Source organism: Setaria viridis, chromosome 4 (genome assembly GCF_005286985.2).
Source record: "Setaria viridis chromosome 4, Setaria_viridis_v4.0, whole genome shotgun sequence".
In the NCBI taxonomy this organism is placed as follows: domain Eukaryota; kingdom Viridiplantae; phylum Streptophyta; class Magnoliopsida; order Poales; family Poaceae; genus Setaria; species Setaria viridis.
The window spans coordinates 34,612,064-34,634,246 of NC_048266.2; the positions used below are offsets into that span (position 1 = coordinate 34,612,064).

The 22,183-nt window shown below is 45.0% G+C and overlaps 3 protein-coding genes across 4 annotated transcripts; 1 reads left to right on the top strand and 2 right to left on the bottom strand.

Annotated features, from left to right (window-relative positions):
• The first annotated feature begins 4,655 nt into the window (after nucleotides 1-4,655).
• Nucleotides 4,656-7,560, top strand: LOC117853667 (anthocyanin 5-aromatic acyltransferase). Its single transcript, XM_072293486.1, has 3 exons — nucleotides 4,656-5,276; nucleotides 5,814-6,071; nucleotides 6,165-7,560. The coding sequence occupies exons 1-3, from the start codon at nucleotides 4,683-4,685 to the stop codon at nucleotides 6,888-6,890; spliced, it is 1,578 nt and encodes a 525-aa protein (XP_072149587.1). The 5' UTR covers nucleotides 4,656-4,682; the 3' UTR covers nucleotides 6,891-7,560.
• A 1,091-nt stretch (nucleotides 7,561-8,651) lies between these two features.
• On the bottom strand, nucleotides 8,652-10,898 carry LOC117852253 (anthocyanin 5-aromatic acyltransferase). The gene is made up of 2 exons (XM_034734266.2): nucleotides 9,591-10,898; nucleotides 8,652-9,505 (listed from the first exon to the last, which is right to left on the bottom strand). Exons 1-2 carry the CDS (start codon nucleotides 10,296-10,298, stop codon nucleotides 8,777-8,779), a joined length of 1,437 nt encoding a protein of 478 aa, XP_034590157.1. The 5' UTR covers nucleotides 10,299-10,898; the 3' UTR covers nucleotides 8,652-8,776.
• Nucleotides 10,899-11,031: 133 nt separating this feature from the next.
• Nucleotides 11,032-21,645, bottom strand: LOC117852251 (coatomer subunit beta'-2-like). Of its 2 annotated transcripts, none has more exons than XM_072293277.1 (26): nucleotides 21,449-21,645; nucleotides 21,149-21,169; nucleotides 20,994-21,055; nucleotides 20,848-20,902; nucleotides 19,719-19,755; nucleotides 19,315-19,640; nucleotides 19,079-19,210; nucleotides 18,858-19,006; nucleotides 17,843-17,911; nucleotides 17,618-17,768; nucleotides 17,466-17,531; nucleotides 16,835-17,023; nucleotides 16,199-16,339; nucleotides 16,027-16,101; nucleotides 15,711-15,887; nucleotides 15,532-15,623; nucleotides 15,333-15,449; nucleotides 15,124-15,238; nucleotides 14,949-15,020; nucleotides 14,511-14,707; nucleotides 14,332-14,425; nucleotides 13,472-13,578; nucleotides 12,455-12,584; nucleotides 12,120-12,219; nucleotides 11,700-11,773; nucleotides 11,032-11,475 (listed from the first exon to the last, which is right to left on the bottom strand). In XM_072293277.1, the coding sequence occupies exons 1-25, from the start codon at nucleotides 21,449-21,451 to the stop codon at nucleotides 11,754-11,756; spliced, it is 2,697 nt and encodes an 898-aa protein (XP_072149378.1). In that variant the 5' UTR covers nucleotides 21,452-21,645; the 3' UTR covers nucleotides 11,032-11,475; nucleotides 11,700-11,753. The 2 variants fall into 2 exon arrangements, with proteins under 2 accessions (XP_072149378.1, XP_072149376.1); XM_072293275.1 differs by having other exon boundaries at nucleotides 12,105-12,219.
• Nucleotides 21,646-22,183: the final 538 nt, after the last annotated feature.

A 22,183-nucleotide genomic window follows, 5' to 3' on the forward strand; every position in this document is an offset into this window, starting at 1 on the left:
CTCTGAAGCGGGCATGCAACTCGAGTGCGCCTGTCGCGGAAGATCTGGGGGAAAAAGGTCTCGCGGGTCCACCGGTCGGATAGAACGGACGTTTGAGGAAGACTTAGAAGGATCCGACGGTGAGCTGGGTTTGGCGGGGTCGGAACCGAAGCAAAGCGGGGAGGGTCGGGATCGTTCGGAGGTTGGACTGAACACTTAGGGGGGGAGAAAACTAGACAGGTGATCGGGGCTTGGATTAAGATTAACCCGGAAAGATTAGGGGCCGGTCGTCACAGGCAAGCCCCGGAGCATAACCCAGTTTTTCTAAACTTGTACATGCCTTCTGTTGTTATGTGTGTGCATTTCGTTCCAGGAATTGATTGAAACCGTAGATGTATGACTTAGTTTCCCTTTGATCTGAACACTAGTATGACAGGTCGAGTAGTTGCAATGCTTAAACAGGACTCGGTAAAAGTCGAGTGATTTCCTGTCACTCGCGAGTTATAGGAGTTGCTTGCTTTCTTTTTGCAACAACTATAAGGACGATGGACAGGGCAAGGCTCTGTTAACTATTTTGGTGGTCGGTGGATTGCCCCGTCTGTCTACATGAAATTGGTTTCAGGTCGAAAAGTGATGGTGTTCGTGATCAAATGTTTGAAAGTACTAATCTCATACCTAGTATGGGATGGGGAAGCCTAGTACTTGATTGAACTGGGACGTGAGCGGTTCATTCCACTATCTCTGAAAACTGAGTTTTCCCATGGTGCATCATGTGGTGACAAGTGCGGCCATAGAATGGCAGAGGCCGGGTCTGTGGAGCCTTGTACTAAGGGAAGTGGGCCCGACATGGGTCTGGGGATTGATGTGGACGGCTGACAAAGGAAGGGACCCTTCGTGGTGCACAGATGTCATGAGATTAGGTTCGCCATGCATGGTTAAGAAATTCGAATCGATTCGTCTGCCTCTCACCGTTTGGGACTGCTTGATCGCTATGCTACACTGAGTAAGAATGAAAGATGATGATGATCTAACATGGTTATCTGTACTAATTGCTTGGAAAACTATGCTTGTTTAGTATAGCTGCTGACTTAGATTGGTAATTGAACGTAGAACTTGTGGCTAAAATATTGAAAGTAAGGACCTATACTAGTCGTTTTTGGCAAAACAAACCCTTGAGCCAAAGAGCCTTGCATGTCTAGAAGTTGGTGGAGTAGTTACCACCTATCGGTTAAGTCTTGTTGAGCGTAGTCGCTTAGCCTTGTTGTGGCATATCTTTTTAGGTGTTGTTGTCGCCCCCGAGTTTGCTTCTAGTGGCACTTGGCCTCCTCGGCTTCCTCCTGGGTTGACGGTCGAGTGGGATCCCTCCTCGGACAGTGAGGACAAGGACCAGTGATGTCATGATCGGCCTCGTCGTGACGTCCGACCTCGGTGCTAGCTTTCGTTTGTTTATTTCCGCTGCCCAAGAACTATGCAAACTATATTTGAATTTCGAATCTGATGTTGTAATAAATTAATACACTTGTTTAATGTGGGTGATCTATTGTATTCTCTGGAACCACTCACCTTCGTGTGAGCTCTGCTTTTTCTCGATCCTGTGTAGTGGTTTATCGGATGAAATCCGACGGACTGCCAAGTTAACTTGATTAAAGCACATGATCGCGTGTCAGGCGACTTTATTGTGCTTTCGCTAAGTTAATTAGGGCGGTTCCGCCACAACGACCTCCCTACCCTAAGGGCCGCGGACGATTGAGGCTAACACCCAATCGAACAATACAATTTACCTTTTTATTCTCAAACCAAATCTTTTTCAACCTCCTTGCTTTCCTCCTTCGTCTCCACGGCGGTTGAGGAGGTTCTGAGTGGCCTGCCGATCTCAAAACAACCCTAGGTGCACCATCCCTAACGGGGTCCCTCCCAGGGTGGTGAACGTAGGTTTTCGCGTTGCCCCTGTGCTAACTGGTCTAACCGGCTGCTCCGACTGGCTTGGAGGCGGGAGTCTCATGAGGTGAAGTTCCACCGCGCGCGATCTAGGGCAATTCGGTGTGTTGACCAGAAAAAGCATCAATAATGTTAAATCAATATATAAGATGAAATGTTTGTTTAGTCATGTGATATTTTACAGAAAAATATTCCCCTAAATGATGAACAAAAGTGTTCTTTGAAAATTGATGGAACACAGACATCCTGCTCTTTAACTAAACAAACCCAAGGACCTATCTAATTATGATCTACTTCTCTAGATGCCATGACCATCGTTCTCTTATATACTTATGGAACCATATCGTGATGAAAAAAGTTCTACGATGAACCTTATTAGCTTTGTTCATCATGGAACCATATCGAGCTTTGTTCGTCATGATATGGTTCCAAAAAAAAGGTTCTATACAATATCTTATCTATGAAATTATAGGAAATAGATAAGGCTAATATATCAAAAACTACTACAACTAAAATAAAAAGTTAGTTAATTATCAAATATGGAACATAAATAATGAAATTTGGGTACAAAAGGTTGCATAACTAGGCAGTGCTAAGTATAGGATATTACTAGTTATTTAAATAGATGGTAAAGATGTCCTAACTAATCAAGGTTGGATTGTGCATAAAAGTAAGTTTCAATCAACTCCTATACCAAATGCACGGGTAGAGAAATAACCAATAATTTGGACACATGATAATGAAGTTTGAGCTACTTCAATGTTAGTTTCTTCAGCAGTCCCTTCAACTTTTCGGCTATCATTCAGTGTTAAATGGCTGCCGACTCAGTTTCGTCAGAAATGATTCAAAATAGTTCAACCTTGGAAACTTTGAGCTTTCATTTGAATATGAAATCCTGGATTTCTCTGGTCAACAACTATCCCAAACTAATCACTAGGTATCCAGGTTTATTTGTGGTCCAAAAACTTCCAAAGTTTATATACAAAATCTCTCTGAATTCCATTTCAAAGTTGGTCACTTGATACTGTTTTCAGACTTAGAAATTTTCTAATATCACTGTAACACTAGGTTCTAATAGCACACTTGAGCAGTTGAGCTAATTAAGGTACTCCGACGAAGTATTAAGATCTTTGAAGTTGGCTATGATGATGTTGGTGTAGATTAAACAAATGTAGCAAATCATCAGGGCAAGGGGTCATGTTTAAATGTATTTTAAATTTGAAATTTGAAAAGAAGTCAGTTTGGGTGAAATTTGAAATTTTATGTGATCGATATGATGGAAAGCCAAGGTTTAAATTTGAGCAAAAATCTTTTAAGTTTGATGGTCAAAGATGGAATAAAGAGTCCCCAAATACTTAGCTAAATTTTTTGAAGTACCGGCAAAGTTGTCACGTGGTTATATTCAGAAGCTCGAATATTTATCTTTTTCTTAAACATGTAGAAATGACACAAAAATATAAGTACAATCTATGTACTTTAGCATGGAAGAAAAAGAAGTTCATAAATTAGAGCTTAAAGATGTCAAATATCATGCATAAGTCAGCAACTTATGTTGTTTCTAGCTATAGTTGGAAAGTGATTAAGTCCTGGAGGCATTGATGAATGAGCATGTTTGAAGTCAGCAACTAATGTTGTTTCTAGATGAATTTCATATTTTATATGGTTGTTCTTACTATCACACTATATAGTCTTGTTGAATGATTTATGTGTTGCACTATAAATATGTTGACGCCCATAGCAACGCACGAGCACGATCCCAGTGATGATTATATATATCTCATTCTTATTGTAGTAGCTTATGACATATTAGTCTTATCTATTTCCTATAATTTCATAGATAAGATATTGTATACAACTTCTTTGGTGGAACCATGATGAACAAAGCTAAGTTGGAGACTACCGGAAATAGGATAGGCCCTTAATATGCTGTCTAAAGTTTAGTAAATTATTAATGCATCTTAACGACTTTAAATGAAAAAAAACTACCAAGTTGTAAATCTCGTTGAGTGCTACAATTTTCATATAAAACTCATTTTTATCTGACTTCGTATGAAAAAGTTATGATTTTTCTAAAGTCGGAGCTTGTCACGCCAAGTGGCGTGACAAGATTGTGTTGTCACGCGGGTGGGAGTGGCGTGATAAGCTACCCCTTCCGTGCGCTCCGATGTGGCACATCTTGTTACGCTATTGCATGTAGCGCGACAAAGTGTTCTTGTCACGCTATGTGGACCAGCACGACCAAAATGGTCAGCAAATATTTGTTCGGGTGGGTTATTTTTAAAATATTAGTTAAAAAAGGTTAAAATAAAAAAATCTCTCCGGTTGATGCCATTCGCTCGGATATCCAAGCTCTGGTTCCCAGCTGCTTGAGTTCAAAATTTTATATTTACTCTAAAACGTTAACAAAACAATTTATCCAAATATTCCTACTTATCGGTGTACCTATTGCCTTTGGATTGTTTGGTTGGTGTGAGTATAGACCGTAGAGTGCGTGGGTTGTATGCGTTTTTTTAAATGTTTCTCTCAAAAAGAAAAGAGATCTTTTAAAGCTAGAGCTATAAACATGCCCTGTTCTCGTGATTCGAATTCAAGCCACCTATTAAAAAACGGGCGTCCTAGATTATTCAAACCATCCAGAAGCACGATCTTAACGGTTGTGATTTTTTAATGTAAATAGAAAAAAGGGGGGCATCTGCTAGTACTATAATTTTAGTTGGTGAGCCCAGTCACCAAGCGTGTCGTTCAACCTTGATCCAGTTTCCACCATGAGCTCTCAGGTGCGCTTTCTCAACATCAGCCATGTCCGCCCCGTGCAAACGGCCGCCGCGCCAAGGCGAGCAGAAGCTGTCCTTCATGGACCTGGTGCAGGTCCCCACAAGAAAATCCAGCGCCTGTTCTTCTTCGACGGTCCCGACCTCCCGCCGTTCCTGTCGGTCGTGAGCGTGCTGCGGTCCTCCCTCGCCGCCACGCTCACGGTCTTCCTCCCCCTCGACGGCGAGCTGACATTCCGCCCCGACTCTGGCGACGTTGTCATCTACTTCTCCCCCGCCGCCATCTCCTCCTCCCCGGGCGTCAAATTCGTCGAGGCCGAGTTCGCCGGTGGCGCCGACGGCATGCGTCACCTGGCCAGGGGCGACGCTCATGATACGGAGGCGTTCGCGCGTCTCGTTCCGTCGCTCGACGCCGAGAGTCTGCCCACCCCGGTTCTCGCCGTGCAGGTCACGAGTCCCGCGGACGGGGGCGCCGCCGTGGCGGTCGTTGGGGAAAAGGATTTCGCGTGGTGCTCCCTCTCTCATTTCGAGATTTTACGATTAATCGACTTAACGAATTGGAGGCGAAGTTTTTGGATTTCTCATTTATAGGAATGGAAAACCGACGCGAAGAGCGAATTGGAGGTGAAGTCTTTGGATTTCTCATTTACAGGAATGGAAAACCGACGCGAAGAGGTGACTTCGTGGGTGCAGAGATTAAGCGCCACGAAGTCAGGGCGCTCACATCGAGTTGGTCTCCGGTTGGGATGGCGAGAAGACTTCGGGCATAGAAAAGACAGCGCAAGCACAGGCGGATTGCAAGAAGCGAAGTGGTTCCAGAGGCAACGGCGCAGGGTAGCACTTGGAGAGCGAAGCGAAGAAGATGGCTTCGGCGTGCTGGCCCACTCAAGCTAACAAAGTGATGAACTGTAAAGAGGTATGACAAAAGTAATGTAATGTTACTTTAATACTCTTAAATATGTTTCGCATAATAAGTAAAACAAGTAAAGTAAGAAGTCGAGTTGTAAAATCTGAAAATTACGGTCCAATAAAATGGAACCGTGGTGAATGCAAACGGATAGGTTCGGACGGAGGGGGAGATCCCTTAAACTCTTCTCAGTTCTTTATCTTTCTTGGTGAAACTTGTTGGCGCCGCTTCGGGGACTGTTTTCTACCAGCGGTCGGGTGACTCGGGTATCGATCCGGCTCGCGGTGGCGGTCGGCCACGCCGTGTGGCAGTTCCTGAGGGCGTGGTCGACGGCGTCGCGGGAGGGCCCCGGCTCCCTCACCGCGCCTGGCTTCGTGCAGCCGACGTTTGCCCGGGCGGGCATCCGGCACCCCAAGTCTGCCGAGATAGCCTGCACCTTACTGAGCAAGGCCGCGCCCGCGCCGGCGCTGCCCCTGGTAGTTCTCCACTTCTCATCCTGGATCACCATCATCTCGTTCTCGTCTGATCTGAATTCTGAAATATCTTCTGGTGGATCGAACATTGAACAGCTCAGGTCAACGTCGTCCAAACCGGAGATCATGCAGCAGAGCGCAAGAACCTTCCTGCTCCGCGCCGACGAGATCTGGTACCTGAAGCAGCACATTCTCGAACGGAGCAGAAGATTCAACCGCGGCGAACCGTCCAGACCGCCGAGCACCTACGTCGCTATCTCGTCGCTGGCGTGGGTGTCCATCGCCCGGGCAAAGCTCACCATGCTCCACACCGACGACGCCCGCCCCATCGTCATAGCGGACTGCCGCAACCGCCTGCGCCCGCCGCTCGGCGACGGCTTCTTCGGGAACTCAATCAAGCCCTGCGTTGCTTGGGCCAGCGCGGGCGACCTGCGCGCCGGCGTGGCGCGCGCCGCCGCGGCCATCCAGGACGCGATACGAGTGCACCTGGAGGAGCTCGAGGGCGACCCGCTGTCGGACACCGAGAGCTGGGTGGCGACCTACGGCTCCACCCCGCCGGAGAGGATCGTGGCGGTGGGGTCGTCGAACCGGTTCATGGCGTACGAGCCGGACTTCGGGTGGGGCGGGCCGAGCCGCGTCGAGCTGGTGTCCCTGTTCGTGGGGCAGATGGTGACGCTCCTCGGCGCGGGGGACGGCGGCGTGCAGGTGTCGGTGGCGCTCGACGCGGCGATGATGGATGCCTTCGCGGCTAACTTCGTCGTCTCGTCTCCCATTTCCGCGGTTGATACGGTGGATGCTGGAGCTGTATCCTCAGCACGATAGGGTTGTCCGTGTCAAGTTCGTTGCATGTGTTTCGCTCTTTGTTTCAGTGAACATGCTGAAGCTATGAACCTTACGGGCCACCCTAAGCATACCTTGTAAGTTTGGAGACCTCGCTGATGGCTGAAACCCCCTATTCTTAGACAAGAACACAAAGCAATATAATGGCGCCGATTGTAGTCTTAAAGCCACTGACTGAATAATGGGACACGTGCCAATTGCCAAATAAACTAAAGTGAGCATAAAAAGGATCTATCTTTGCTGTCAATCAATTCACTTTTTTTTTCCATCAAACACTCCTTCCGTCTGCCTGATCGCCCTCATCTTCTTCCTCCTCTTTACACGAAGCCCATTCCAACATCGCTTTCTTGAACCCGATGTCGCCGCCTTCCTCTCCCTTAGGCTAGCGCGCCAGATATCGGTGTTTAATACCCGGCAACCTACCAAGGGGGTACCCAAGGTAGTAGATTGGTAGGTGGGGAATCACCGGACCTGGAACATGAAGGTAAAAATGAGGACACAAGACACGGATTTATACAAGTTCGGACCACCAGAGTAGCATAATACCCTACGTCCTGTTTGGGGTGTTGTATATTACACCCTGCGCTTGGATATTGTGGTATGAGGGTTTTGTCCTTTGTTCTGAGTTCACCGATCTAGATACCCTTGCCCTCCTTTATATACTCCAGGGGGCGGGATAACTAGTCGGTTACAAGGTGGAGTCCTAGTAGGATTACATGGTATGAGTCCTAGTAGGATTAAGGGGAATCCTAGTAGGAGTCCGTCTTCTTCCTTCCTTGCGAGTACTGGGGATCTATCCCCGACACCACCTCATGCCTCCTTTCCAACTCCAACGGTTCTGCCGCTGCCAACGCTAACTTGCCAGCCTCTAACTCCCCCCATGCGTCCTTCGTCTTCCTCCCTCACCCAAGCTTCCCCCACTACTCCCACCTCCCGGCTCTAGCGGCCTTCGCCACCAACACTAACCTCTTTGAGCTCAACACCCAAGTCGCCTCCATTGCCCACCAGGATCAGCTTCTGCAGTACCCTCACTACCTCCGCTCCACTGTCGTCTCTTCCGCCTCCATCATCCTCTGCAGACGGACATGGAGGTAACCACCCAACCTCAAAATCCTAACCCTGAATCCCCATCCCCAATTCAAGTTCTCGTATAAAGTTTGGGTGATCGATGATAACAAAAAATTAAATCAAAACGTTTGAAAAGGAGTAAATATGTAAAAATTAATGGATTGATTAAATGGTTAACCACTGTATCAACATCAAGTTATCAATCCCACTTTATATCTAGTTTTGCAAAAAGAAAATGGAAAAAGAAAAAAAAGAAAGAAAACAGATATGCTCATGGCACATCGGCATTGATCCAATGAGACAGTGGTTCGAGTTACCAGGATACTCTCTCCCTAGGTCCTGGAACCCCAGGCGGAAGAGAAGTCCGGTGGCGAGCGGGATGGCGAGGCGGCGCACCACTAGCCATTAGTGGCCGGAACGGAGCGTGGGCATCATGGTGGGGGCGAGGAAAGGTAGGAGTAGGATTTAAGGAGGGTTGGAGGGGCAACGACCGCGCGAAGGTGGTTGGTGAATGCAGGTGGCGCGACGTAGATGAAAGGAGAGTTGGGTGGTGCGGAGGAAGGAAAATAAGAGGTAGAGTGACGAACGCCTCCAAAGAAAGGCGAGTAGGAAGGTGGTGACCACCGGCTAAATTGTTGGTGATCAACCACCTCGAGCTTATCTAAAATCATACGATCAACAAACACGAAACTTATAAAATAAATGTAGGATTTTCATGTAAGAATGTGATTCCATCCATGATATTCCTCCCTTTTCATGAAGGTGGTTTGGGATTTACTCCCAATCCTCCCAAGTCCCAATCACCTTATGTCCTTAGCCATTCTTATCACCGTATCAGCCGCAGAAACGGGAGCCGGGACGACGAAGTTGGCCGCGAAGGCATCCATCGCCGCCGCGTCGAGCGACACCGACACCTGCACGCCGCCGTCCCTCGCGCCGAGCAGCGTCACCATCTGCGTCGCGAACAGGGACACCAGCTCGACGCGGCTCGGCCCGCCCCACCCGAAGTCCGTCTCGTACGCCGCGAACCGGTTCGACGACCCCACCGTCACGAGCCTCTCCTTCGGGACGGCGCCGTACGCCGCCACCCAGCCCTCGGCGTCCGCCAGCGGGCCGCCCTCGAGCTCCTCAAGGTACACGCGGATCGCGTCCCGGATGGCCGCGGCTGCGCGCGCCACGCCGGCCTCGCCGCGCAGGTCCCCCGCGCGGACCCGCGCGAAGCACGCCTTGACGCAGGTCCCGAAGAAGCCGTCGCCGAGCGGCGGGCGCAGGCGGTTGCGGCAGTCCGCGCTGACCATGAGGTGGGCGTCGTCGGCGTCGAGCATGGTGAGGTTCGCCCGGGCGATGGATGCCCAAGCCAGGGACGACACGGCGACGTAGGTGCTCGGCGGCTTGCACGGCTCGCCGCGGTTGATTGCTCTGCTCTGTTCGAGGATGTGCTGCTTCAGGGACCGGATCTCGTCGGCGCGGAGCAGGAAGGTTCTTCTGCTCTGCTTCATGATCTCCGGTTTGGATGACGTTGACCTGAGCTGTTCGATCAAATCAATTGTTTAGAGCAGACGAAATGGTGTTCAAGAATTGCTTGACGTTATTCATCAGGAGAACGAGAATTACCAGGGGCAGCGCCGGCGCGACCTTGCTCAGTACGGAGCGAGCAATCTCGGCGGACTTGGGGTGCCAGATGCCCGCCCGGTCAAACGTCGGCTGCACGAAGCCAGGCGCGGCGAGGGAGCCGTGGCCCTCCCGCGACGCCGCCGACCACGCCCTCAGGAACTGCCACACCGCGTGGCCGTCCGCCACTGCGTGCCGGATCGACACCCCAACTGCCACGGCGGCGCCCCCGTCCGCGGGCCTCGTGACCTGCACGGCGAGCACCGGGGCGGGCAGGCTCCCGGCCTCGAGCTCCGGAACGAGCCGCGCGAACGCCTCCGCGTCGTGCGCGTCGTCCCTGGCCAGACGGCGCATGCCGTCGGCGCCGCCGGCGAACTCGGCCTCGACGAACTTGACGCCCGTGGAGGAGGAGATGGCGACAGGGGAGAAGTCGATGACGACGTCGCCGGAGTCGGGGCGGAATGCCAGCTCGCCGGCTAGGGGGAGGAAGACCGCGAGCGTGGCGGCGAGGGAGGACCGCAGCGCGCTCACGACCGACGGGAACGGCGGAAGGTCCGGGCCGTCGAAGAAGAACAGGCGCTGGATTGTCTTGGAGATCTGCAGCAGGTCCAGGAAGGACAGCTTGTGCTCGCCTTGGCTCGGCGGCGACAGGCCGACCGTTTGGACGGGACGGACATGGCTGATGTTGAGAACGCGCACCTGAGAGCTCATGGCGGAATTTGGGATCAAAGTTCCAGAACGACACGCTCGGTGACTGTGAGAGATCACCAACAAAAGAACGTAGCAGCGGATAAGATGAGATGCCCCACCCCTGTAATCTATCGAGGACACCCTTTCGTTTTTAAACAGCTTTGCTTGAATTCGAATCACGAGAATAGAGCATGTTTATACATTTAGAGAATTCTAAATCACATTCGAGCGTTTTTCTGTCTCACTGCTTTTTTTTGACGAATTGATGAACACATGCGCTTGGCTGCTGCTGCTTCTCCAGCGACGATTGAGTGTTCAGGTTTGAGGGATTTACATGAGGCCGCCAGGCTTAGAGGAATCGTCGGGGAGCTTGTTGCCCCGACGATGATGGCGAGCTGGCATTGCGACCGCAACGGTGGTAGAGAATGGCATTGACAAGTGAACAGAGTCTCGTGCAGCAGCAGTACTGGCGGTGGAGCGCCGCCGAAAGCCAAACAGGAAGTCGGTGGCGGCGAGGGAGCTAAATCAGATTTAAGAAGAATACTCCAAGCGAGCGCAACAAGAGTGGTTTGTGTCGAACAGCGGTGGCACCATCGAAGCTGAACGAGCACATACATGATACATCCGCTGGGAATACAAAACAGGTAAACACCACAGGGCACTGTTTTGCAACAATGCTTTGGCAGCTTGGGAATACAAAACCATAGGCTATACAGCCAAATAACAACTCAAATACAGATAGAAGTCAGAAAGGTAATTGGAACTTTAAATTTCTATATTTGCTATAGTTGAAGAGTGAAGACCATAACAATTGTACAGAACAGACACCAAGGATCAGGTGATCAGCAACCGGGAAAACAAATTGAAGACTGCTTATTTGGACCAAAATACAAGGGTGCAGGACCTCTGCCGGTGAACAAATTCCAACCTCAAAGAATGACAGTATCTTGACATATGGTGAATATATAAAGGGTAGGGCAACCTATAACATACCCGAATCTACAAAGCCATAAAGCTTCCAAAACCCTACCCAAAAAGAATCGAATTGCAAAATTTGTTATCTAGACCAAAGTGCTACTTAATTGTCTGGGACTGTTCCTGTATGGCTGTATCCCTCAATACAAGACCACGCCCAATGCCTTGTACAAATGGAGAGGAACCTCTTTTACATGGCTATCAACTCTGAACATGTGGCAACCTACAGTAGTGAGAAGACAAGTTTAAACCCACGAACTATGCTAGGAAAGCTGATAATGTCTACCCTGCCATTCAGATAGATATTTTGCTTTGTGTGTCAAAAAGGCATACCAAAAGAATATACAAGAAAAATATTACATACAACTTTGATTTGCTCAAGGATATGAGAATAAAATGAACCATTTAATTTTGCATTGATTTGTGCTTATATATTTTCATGCTTACCTTTACACAAAAACAACCAAAATGCTGGTGCAGAATGCTGTCGTAATGTCTCTACTATTGGTCAGGAGTTAGCACTGAAAAGGAGAGAAAAAAGAAAGAACAATAAGACAAGGTTGTGTGATTGGGTTATCCATGCACATGTTGTGAGGTTAATTAGTATTTTAGGTGACAAAACAGATAAGACATACATTGCAAGCATTTTAGTGAATTAGTGATAACGGGTGAGGACAAGGGACTCAGGATACTACTGTGTGCATAATAGAGACACTTGCACCCATTCAATGGATAGTTTAACCTAAATATTATTTGTTGAGTTTAGGATGAAAAGAGATGACTAAAGACTATCGGACTGTAGGCTTCCACAACTACTGTTTTCATGCTGATGGAGTTCCTTATTGTTCATACCCCAGTGTTCCTCACCATCATTCCCATTCACAAGGACACCGCCATCTACTGAATCATCAGGTTCAACTTCAACAGCATCCTCCTGACTTTCCTCGACTCCATCATCCTCGATGACCTGTAGAAATTCATTTGGTGTCAGCATCATGCAGCAGTTTCAGTAGAGGAGCAGTAGAAGCAACAGATATTGATAAAAATAACAACAAGGCAACAGAAAATATATGCATAGTTTCTGAGTTGGTGCCTGCTGTTCTCCTATGAGTTTCAAGGGATACCAAAAGGTAGGAACCAATCCAACACTATCACAAACTATGCTACTATAAAGAATCCAGCATTATAACAAAGTGTAATACCTCATGAGTAGGATCTCCATTCTCACTTGGTATCTCTTCTTCCACATTCATACTTTTGAAAGCTTCCACAAGGCTCTCATTGGACCTGTCCGCATAAGTCATGTACTCCTCAGCAGGTGGATAGACACCCCTATTCAAAACAAGATATTGTCAGGATATAAGTTAAAAAGAAGAGTATTTCTTTAAAACTAAATGTCCCATAACGCATTTTATCCAAACGGTCCCATAATCCTTGCTATATTGGAGAAAATTGCAACACAGCAATATTTGTTAGGTGAGTGCATGCATGACATAAAATGGCTGATCTTGGCTTTAACTGAGATGCCAGATGGTTGCACTCAGTTTATCATTCTAAGAAAAATAATCTCTCATTACTCCCCTGCCCAGCTTGGTTAACTGGTGCTACTGTCGGTGTATCACCTTCGTGGCGCTCTTACGGTCCACGTCACCCTGACAACCACCCTGGCGGCCTGGCCCCTGGGTAAGTGGCTAAGATGATGCGGCCACACTGAAGCCACCGGGTACAAGCATGGAGGAAGATGGGATAGAGGTCACAGGTCAGGTGGGAGTACCCTTCCGGCCTTCCCCATCTAGTGTAACGGTTTGATGCAATGTGATGCAATGAATTCAATGCACTCTTCCAACATAGAAGATAGTACATTGAATTTATTTCTCCAATGTAACATTTTTTACAGAAAGATTCAGATGGTCCTACTAAGATTGGTTTGTTAACAGTGTAAATCTTTATTTCAAAAACTGCAATTCCGCATTAGAATAATCACTAAAGGAAGATTTTTACGCTAATAAATTACCTAACTTCTCCAGCAAAGAAAGCACAGATCCATATGAAAACAAATATCAGAATAGTATAGGAAAGCATTGCTCATAGATTGCCAGGATACTAAGTTTCTGTTGATACTGCACATTATTAATGGATTGTCTAGTTACATCATGGAAGGATAACAAAAGTTCGATACATTGATTTAAGCTCTATAACACATGATGGCAAACAAGTACCTCTTGGAAGCAACGGTAGCTTCTACATTGAGAGCAATCTGCCAGTCCTCAAACAAGTTCGGGTACTCAGCAGGATCTGCCAGAGATTCTGCAGCTTTGGAGTTCACCTTAAAAGGCACAGATAAAAAAACCAATGAATCAGCACTTGCTAATACCTTGAATAACAACAGAGTGTACACATGCACACAATAAATAAACTATGGAAAAACATCGCAATTTTGTGTGATCACAGATGGTACAGACAATTCATCAACCATAATGAATTTTGTGGGTTTCAATTATCAGATTTGATGACCTGATACTGGTCGGATTAGTTAGAATCATGCATTCTGAGCATTCCATAACAATGCAATCCAGTTCTTGAGCTCAAACTTGATTTTCCTTTGATATCTATAATATTGGTAATTGGTGATATCATGCATATGAGTATATAAAGTGCAACATTTATTCTTTTACAACTTAACAGTATAGATTTATCTTAACAATCAAGTTTACATTCTCGACAATCCCAATGCAACAAGTTACCATCTTAAATAAGGTAAACATTAGTCAGAAATCATCCATTGACAGTTAAGACATTCCACCCGTGGGTTTAATTAGCAGATACTCCTATTTCTGACAGTTTTACAGTTGTAAACAGAAGAAAGGAAATGACTATAGCAGCAGTCAGAAGCCCATAGAACAAACTAAACCAAGCTAATGCATAACAGCAAGTAACATGCAGAGGTACGTTCTTGCAAACTGATTTAACATTTTATTCTTAAGAGAATTGGAAGCAGAGCATATTAAGTCTTCACTTTTATGGGAAAATGTGAAATCTGATTGGAAGGAGCGCAAAAAAGAATTTATTAGAAAGATACCTTTTGAAGATCATTTTTCCATATTGAAACAATATCGGAAACTTTGCTTGGAAGATATGATCGTGCCATCAATGCTGCTTCTGGAATACGGTTGCTGTACATCCAATGACCGAATTGTCAACATATATTGTCCAGAAAAAGATTTTACTGAATGGGCAATGTGCATTGCAGAAGTCTACCTATCAACCAACAATTGAAGGCAATCTTCCAATTTGCCTAGCATAAACAAGCAAAGGAAAGCAACATTGTTCTTTCCTAGCTCTTTAGCCTTGGATGCCAGTTTTGTTATCCCTTCAGCATCTCCAAGTGATGAATATAGAAGCAATAACCCACTAAGGTCTGTAGCTTGAAGGAGACAATCTTCTGCCATCTCGAGCTGCAGTTATTGTACATGCAATGTAAAAGCTGTTTAAATCCAAATGTTTGCACTATAGAGAAAAGGCATTAAAAAATATATATGGCAAGGAGGAAGCAACAAGCTCAATCTAATGATAAATTATGGTACAAGAGTGAAGATTTATATAATTGAGAAACATTATTAAGGCTGCAAGCCAACGATCACCATGCTATGTACACAACAACTACTGAAACGCACGGAAGAAAATTGACATAAATACCTTTCCAGTGGACATAGCAAGTTCCCCAAGCTGCTTCCACTTTGATTCACTTCGTGCCTCAACAGCAATTTCCTGCAAAGCGACTAGATATTAGGGTGCACTTCAAGGGAAAGAGAATTTCTTGGACCGATGTACCCTAAACAGTTACAAGATTGACAGGATAATTGCACCATGCCTTTGCAACTTCCAGGCTGCCAAGCTGTACAGCCAGGTCAAATCTGTAATTAGGGTCAGTTGCTATATCAAGGGCTTCCTCCAACATGCCACGTGATTCAAGGAAATGTGCCACACTGCAAGCCAAGATTAAATCATATAAACAATGGGCCACGTAAACTAAAGTTTAAAGTAACACCCACTACAATAATTTTTTGAACAGGATGGCACCTGTTGTGTTGTTCCTTTGGTATGGATGGTAAAACGGAATTTGCACGTTCCAAATCCCCACGCATCACAAGTGTTTTGTACTCAATCAAACTGAGTAGTAAAGTATAACCCACCACACTGCGATAACCAAACTTGTTAACACAAAAGTGTATCATGAAGAAGGATTAAAAGTAAATAAGTACGTCGCATTGTTGCTTACTTGAACTCCTTGTCGATTAGATATACACGGCTTTGGTTAGCGAGATATCCTAATAAATACATAGGCCGATCCAAGTGAAACATTGTGGTAACCTGTAACACATGAAATGGTAAATAGACAGCATCCAAAACCAAACACTCTCTCTCAAAAAAAAAAAGGATATGCATACAAGATACTACCTCTCCTCCAACGCAGTAATTTAGCCGCCATGAAGAATTATTGTATATAAAACAATCTCCGACCCATAACCCAGTACGGACACGCTCATTTATCTCATGAAGCAATTCAAAGGCATCTTCCACACCTTCCTCGTCAACTGAAGCCCCTCCATCTATATGAGAAGAAACTAGATCCCTCTATATGTTATCAAGTCACAGTTGTGTTAGTAAATTATAAATAAGGATATCATTGTCAGTCAGAGAATACAAGATGTGCTTGACCACCACAAAATAGTGCTGTATATAGTATCTACTGCATGCTATGAAATTAACTCACGTTGTACTTCAAAATGTAGAATGACGAATCGCTTGCTATTGTTACCAAATCACCACTGTCAGCCCAATATACATTCTGCAGCAGGACAAGTAATAAATTCCAGTAGTGTAAGACCAAAAAAGGATAAAAGCACATTATGGATATCCATTTTCGAAGCAAAGTAACAACTCACTTTTACATTCACATCAATTCGACGTATCAACCTGCACTCTGCCCAGTCATAGAAACAAATGAAGTCATTCGTACACATAGCAAGCAATACTCCGCCATATATACGTTCTGCAGAGAATGCTGGTCTTATACTTTTTCTCTCCTGAAATTACAGCTGCTCTTATCAGCATATGTTTGAGAAATAATAATGAAGCATGTTTACACATATGACATTAATAAGCACCATAAGATATTCCAAACTGAAAGTCAACTATTGCTGCAGTCAATTAAAATAGCTGTAGCCTCTTCTTTGCTTGCATAGTTTTCATAAAAAAAAAAGCAAGCAACTGGCTTCTTCATTCAGTTTTACTGACAAACTTTCCTAATTTAAACTTTGGACATTAGTATAAAAATAACAGCACCTAAATTGTTGTTCTTCAAGCATGTGGCAATACAGACTATGGTATCTAGTCCCTTGAGGCATAATAAAAATGAAAGCATATAAGGCTCAATGGTCCCAAGACACTGTAATAGCAAGAACTCTCGTTGTATCTGAAGTGAGATTAAGCATTATAAATTTCAAGTACGGATGAATATTGACTAGCAACATAAAGAATGAAAATCACCAGTCACAAATTATGTTACATAGAGAGCAAACCTGAAAGTTTTTACTGTAGATCTTTATTTTTGATGGGCTTTCCCTTACAGCATACTCTCCCTCAGTTGACCAGACAATTTCAAGAGCAGACCCAAAAGATCTATTTCTCCATGCTAGCGCTGTGTAGATAATGTACTCTCCATCTCCACATACAACAACAAACCTCCCATTTGGATTGTGCCGTAAACTCTGAAGAACAGGATAGATTAATTAATATTTTTTTAACTTTCTTAACAAAAGTAAGAACGAAGCTGTGGAAAGTTGGTGCTTTCTTGCTTCCACAAAAGAGAAAGTGTCAATGGGCATGGATATCCAATATTTTTTAGAAGCATGTCATGCAAACAATTCTTAGCTCCATCAACCAAATTTCAAAAGTAGCCAATGGGCTCTGGCTTCCATCATTAATTAATTGAGATAGTTAAAAAAACAGCAGTAAGCAACAGGTACCCCCTAGACAGAGAAAATAGTAAGATACTGTTCGATGTCACTGAGACATTTACACACTTTACTGCATTATTAGCACACATAGTGCAATGGAAATATACGAAGCTTCTTTATTTGTCTACTGTGACATGGAGCAAAAGAAAGCTATTAAACAAAAGCATTCACGTAATATCAGACAGAAACCTACTTGTGGGTAAAGATCACAACTTCCTAGCTCCTTTACAGCCAATGGTAGACGTTCTCCATCTGCGATCTGACAAATGAAACAAATTAAAAGCATTAGAATCAGAATCTGGAATCAACCATTATCAACAGGATGGCACAGATTTCAAGGACAACCTCAGCGTCCGCACCAACTGTCTTGATATTAACAGTTTGAATTTCATTATGCTTGGCCCATATGATTTTACCACTGTTATCCATGCTAGCAACAGGTTCTTCACGGCCAATCTTTATCATTATTGTTCCTTCGTCATATCCAATCACAACTCTGCGTGAATTGAATATATTCAAGAAAAGGTTTGCAAATTTGGAGAAAACAAGAAAAGTATGTTTCTTCAATACCTTCGAGAGCCCTTCATGCATCCTAATGCCCAAACTCGTTCAAGACCGTAGTTAAGTGTATTCTCAAGCCTGCAAGAACAACAGCAACAATGTTACTACCAAGTTTCCATTAACAGAAAAGTTAAATTTATAACCTAGAAAGGGTAAAAGCTTCAAGGTCTGTCACAAATAGAAGATTATGCTATTAATGAGTAAAACACTTTTTGTGATGGAACCTTATAGGCTAAGCAAAACAATCAACCAATAATAATTTGCTAATATTGAGTCTAACGTCAAATAGCATAGAAAATCATAACAGGAGCTCAAAGATCACAAAATGTCACCATAAACTATGATTATTCATGTGACAACAAAAGCATCCTTAAAGTACATAGGAAATCATGAAATGCCGAGTAGACTTGCAACCAGGGAAAGAAAACTGATACGGACTGGAAACTCCCGTCCAGATATCCAGATAAGAACACCCCCCCCCCCCCCCCCCTCCTTCAAATGTCATAAATATGTACCGAGTTTTTTTTTTTTTTTTGCTATTTGTGGTCCGGGAAGTGTGCTGGCGAGGTAAGCTGTCTGAGGTACAATTTAGACAAAAGAATAACGCATAAATGGCCAGTCATCGATATACCACTTAATATAACCTGTGAATATCTGGGAATTTGCAAACCCAAAACATGTAGCCTATAACTACAGGTCAACATTTCATTTTAAATACAGAAGTCCACTCCATTTTCAACCAATCAGTAGCAGCTTTCAATTCAGCGGAGAAATTTTAACTGCATCCCACCCTTGTCAAGTGAAAGTATGGTTTTCCCCCAAATCACATGTACCATTGTGCTGGCCAGTTTATTTAATGATAGCACTACCCTGGGTCTGATCATGAGAAATTTTGATTGCTATAATCAATTTAGCACAACTTCTGCATAGAAGTATGTATGAAAGAGCACCATGCATGTCAAGAAGTAAACGCAAAGACAGAGTGTCACAAGGCCACAAACTAGAACAGAAATGGAAGAAGAACCTGTAGGTAGTCGAGTGCCATAGGCGAACAGTTCCATCCTCTGAACCTGTCATTATTATTGGAACCTCGGGATGGAAACATACAGCAGAGACATTATGGGCATGTCCTTCAAGTGTTTGAACACAACTCTTTGTTTGATAATCCCAAACCTAATTTGAAATTAACTCATCAATAACAATGTAAAAAAGGCTCATGTGCATCGCTAAATGAACATGCCATACCTTTGCAGTTTGGTCATCAGAGCCTGTAATTAGATATGGCCGGTCACCACCAGTGAAGTAATCAACACAGTTTACACCTTTCGAATGGCCATCCAATGTGAAGTTAGGATCAGGAGAACCAAGACTCCAGATCTGAAAAATTCAAGTGCAGAAAACTGCTTGTTAAGGCTAGGAAAGATGAAAGTCAGACGTTAGCACATTTTTCTCTTACCAAAATCAAACAGAAATGCATATACCTTTACAGTGCGATCAAGGGAAGCACTGGCGAAAGTATTTGTGTCCTTGGGGTTAAATGTGACTTGCATGACATAATGAGAGTGGCCCTCAAAGATTTGAGTACACACCCAGCCCTTATCCCAGTCCCAAAGCTTTATGAGCATGTCATCTGACGATGACAACACATAAGGCAGGGTCGGGTGAACAGCCACACACCTAATGTAATCAGTGTGAGCTTCAAACATCTTGACCTTATCCATAGTATTATAGTTATACACACGGATGAACATGTCGTCGGCACCAGCCACAACCCATTGCTTCCGTGGAATAAATTTAGCCGAACGAACTGCAATGGACATGGTTAGATGAGCATAATGGCACAACAGCATACATGGAAATGTAAACAGTAAAGTGAGAAAGCAACCTGGTAACTCGCTGACTTCAAAAGATTTCACCATTGTCTGGTAATAAAATAACAAAGCTTAATCAGTTCAAATTTTACATCATCTGTACAAAACTATATAAATCTTGCAGCTTGACAGCTGTGAGAAAACACTCAAATTACACCATAGCAGCATGTGGCACCAGTGGTTTCCGATCCATCGTTCCGGGGGCTGCTAAGGTTCAAATCCTGGTGGCACCAGAAAAATCCCCTCGCTGGCAACCCAAAACATAGCAGCATGTGGCACCAGTGGTTGGTTTGAGCCCTACCAGGGGGAAGTAGTTGATGTGGTCGTCACCCACTGGATCATGGTCGGCCCAGGGGTGTGGCCATGTAGGCAAAGCTAGGGTTCAGGGGTTTTCTCAGCCAAGCAAGGCTTCCACTCAGTTGTAGTACCACAGGGGCGGTCTTTCCCCCACGGCCCCACCAGTCGAGTTTTTTTTAGTCACCGGTAAATATTATCACTCACTGATAGAGACCAGTGGACATCACCAAGTTTGCCAGCTTTGCCAGATGAACCTTCTCAAAATTCCCCTAATCTTATTGTGGACGTGCCAAGTTGTATCCAATGGCAACACTAGGTAAACACTATCAGTTCATTTAGCACCCATTAAAGTACTAATACATACACCCAAACCAAACAACTTAACTGGATTCACCTAATCCAGCTGAGTTTGTTTTGCATGCATTTGCCCATTCCATGATAGCTGATAAGTTGCTAAAGAACCAAATATGCAATGGACTCTATGCTTATGTTTCTGTCCATGAATTCTTAGACCTTTCCTTCTCTATAACTTTCTCAAAAATTCCTTGCATGGAAGTAGTTATCATCTTGAAGCTAGAATTACTAGAGTCTCTAGGCCAACAGATACAAGGGTAGCCTTCCTAATTGCACAGTTTGCGGCAAGTAAAAAGTTTTTTTTAAAAAAAAGAATAAGTCCAGTTTTATGCCATCTAGAATTCCCAATCTGACAAATCATTATTATAGACACGTTACAGAGTATCACATTAACTACGTGGTCAAGAGCTTAGAGATTTATCAAACTACCCAGATCAGATGAACAACTGATTATTGCTCATAAGAATTAAGTTAAAATTAAAAGTGACCTACCTGCGTCTGGTAGTTCCAGATGCAGACACTCCCAGAATAAAGGCTTGACATGATCCTGCATTGCACAGAAATCCACTATTCAGAAGATTGCACGATACATTAACCTAGCAGCATACAGCTAAGACAACAAACAGTAGCACACTTACCATGGTTCGGTGGGATGCAAGTCCACGGACTTGACCCTCTCCGACCTCTGCGCGAGCTTCCTCTGATCCAGCCAAACACGAAACCACCATCAGAGAAACAACAACAAAAGGCACTGCAAAATTAACCGGATCCAGCAGGGCAATCCCGAAATTACCTTAATCTCTAACCGGAGCGGCTGCCACATCATCCCCGCCACCAACAACCGACAAAAACAAACACACACGGGACGAGACGAATCAGTATAAGCACAAGCACGTAACACGCCCGAGCCCCAGATCCACGAACGAACCCAATGGTTCGGACGCGGATCTCGGCTCGGCGAGCGTCACTGCGATCCAGTGGAGCTGCAAGGGGACAGAATCGCATCGGGATCTAGCATTTTGCGCCGAAGCGAGCAGCAGAGCAGGAGAGCGCGGTGGCTGGTGGCGGCGAGGGCGAGGGCGAGGAGTCTTACCATTGCGACGTCGGGGCTGCCGCGAGGCCGGTGGCAACGGCTCGGGAGTGGGGACGAGGAGCGGGCCTGGACGCGCGGCCGTCCGGCCTCTCGCTCGTCGGAGAGGCGGAGGGCGGGACGGTAGGAGGACGCGAGATCGCGAGCGGGATGGGAGGGAGGAGGCGGGGGAAGGAGAAGACAGTGCGAGTGCGGAAGGTAACGAACGAACTTGCGGGTAAGCGGGTCTGTTTTGTTTAAGAGCGGTAAACGGGTCTCGGGATTCGGGAAGGAGGAGCCGAGGAGGGGGCGCGAGTTCGGTCGAGGTCGAGGGTCCACGTTTGACTTTCAATGACCTGGTAGCTAAGCTACCGTACCGTGTAGAAATGGCGAACTGAAAGTACGGTAAATTTTTTTTGGGAAATGAAGTTACATTCACACTAAACTGAAATATATAAATTACTCGAATAACCGTACTTGCACCAAAAAAAACTTGTAACAAAACTCCCAAATAGTTGTGGTTGGACTTGACAGCTTAGCAATTAGTTAATTAAGAAAAGATCCAAATTACTCACGTTGAATATTGCCAACTAATAGATTTTTTCAATTTACTCCCGTGACTATATCAATTGATACTTAGTACAGTTTAGCTTTAAATAAAGATGTTTTTTCATGAAGAAGTGGAGTTTTAATTTAAATTGTGCATGATGATAGCATAACTTATGTTAAAATTTATAAGATCTTTTTAACTATTGTAAA

Bases quoted from the DNA above. Each gene is read 5' to 3' on its own strand.
- LOC117853667 (XM_072293486.1), top strand. From the start codon at position 4,683: ATGAGCTCTCAGGTGCGCTTTCTCAACATCAGCCATGTCCGCCCCGTG. The intron at 5,277-5,813 runs TAGGAATGGAAA...TGGTGAAACTTG, and splicing joins GTTTTTGGATTTCTCATTTA to TTGGCGCCGCTTCGGGGACT. The intron at 6,072-6,164 runs GTAGTTCTCCAC...AACATTGAACAG, and splicing joins CCGCGCCGGCGCTGCCCCTG to CTCAGGTCAACGTCGTCCAA.
- LOC117852253 (XM_034734266.2), bottom strand. From the start codon at position 10,298: ATGAGCTCTCAGGTGCGCGTTCTCAACATCAGCCATGTCCGTCCCGTC. The intron at 9,506-9,590 runs GTAATTCTCGTT...TTGATCGAACAG, and splicing joins TCGCGCCGGCGCTGCCCCTG to CTCAGGTCAACGTCATCCAA.
- LOC117852251 (XM_072293275.1), bottom strand. The intron at 21,056-21,148 runs GTAATTTCGGGA...TGGCTGGATCAG, and splicing joins CGCTCCGGTTAGAGATTAAG to AGGAAGCTCGCGCAGAGGTC. The intron at 15,239-15,332 runs GTGCCATCCTGT...CTTGGCTTGCAG, and splicing joins CCAAAGGAACAACACAACAG to TGTGGCACATTTCCTTGAAT.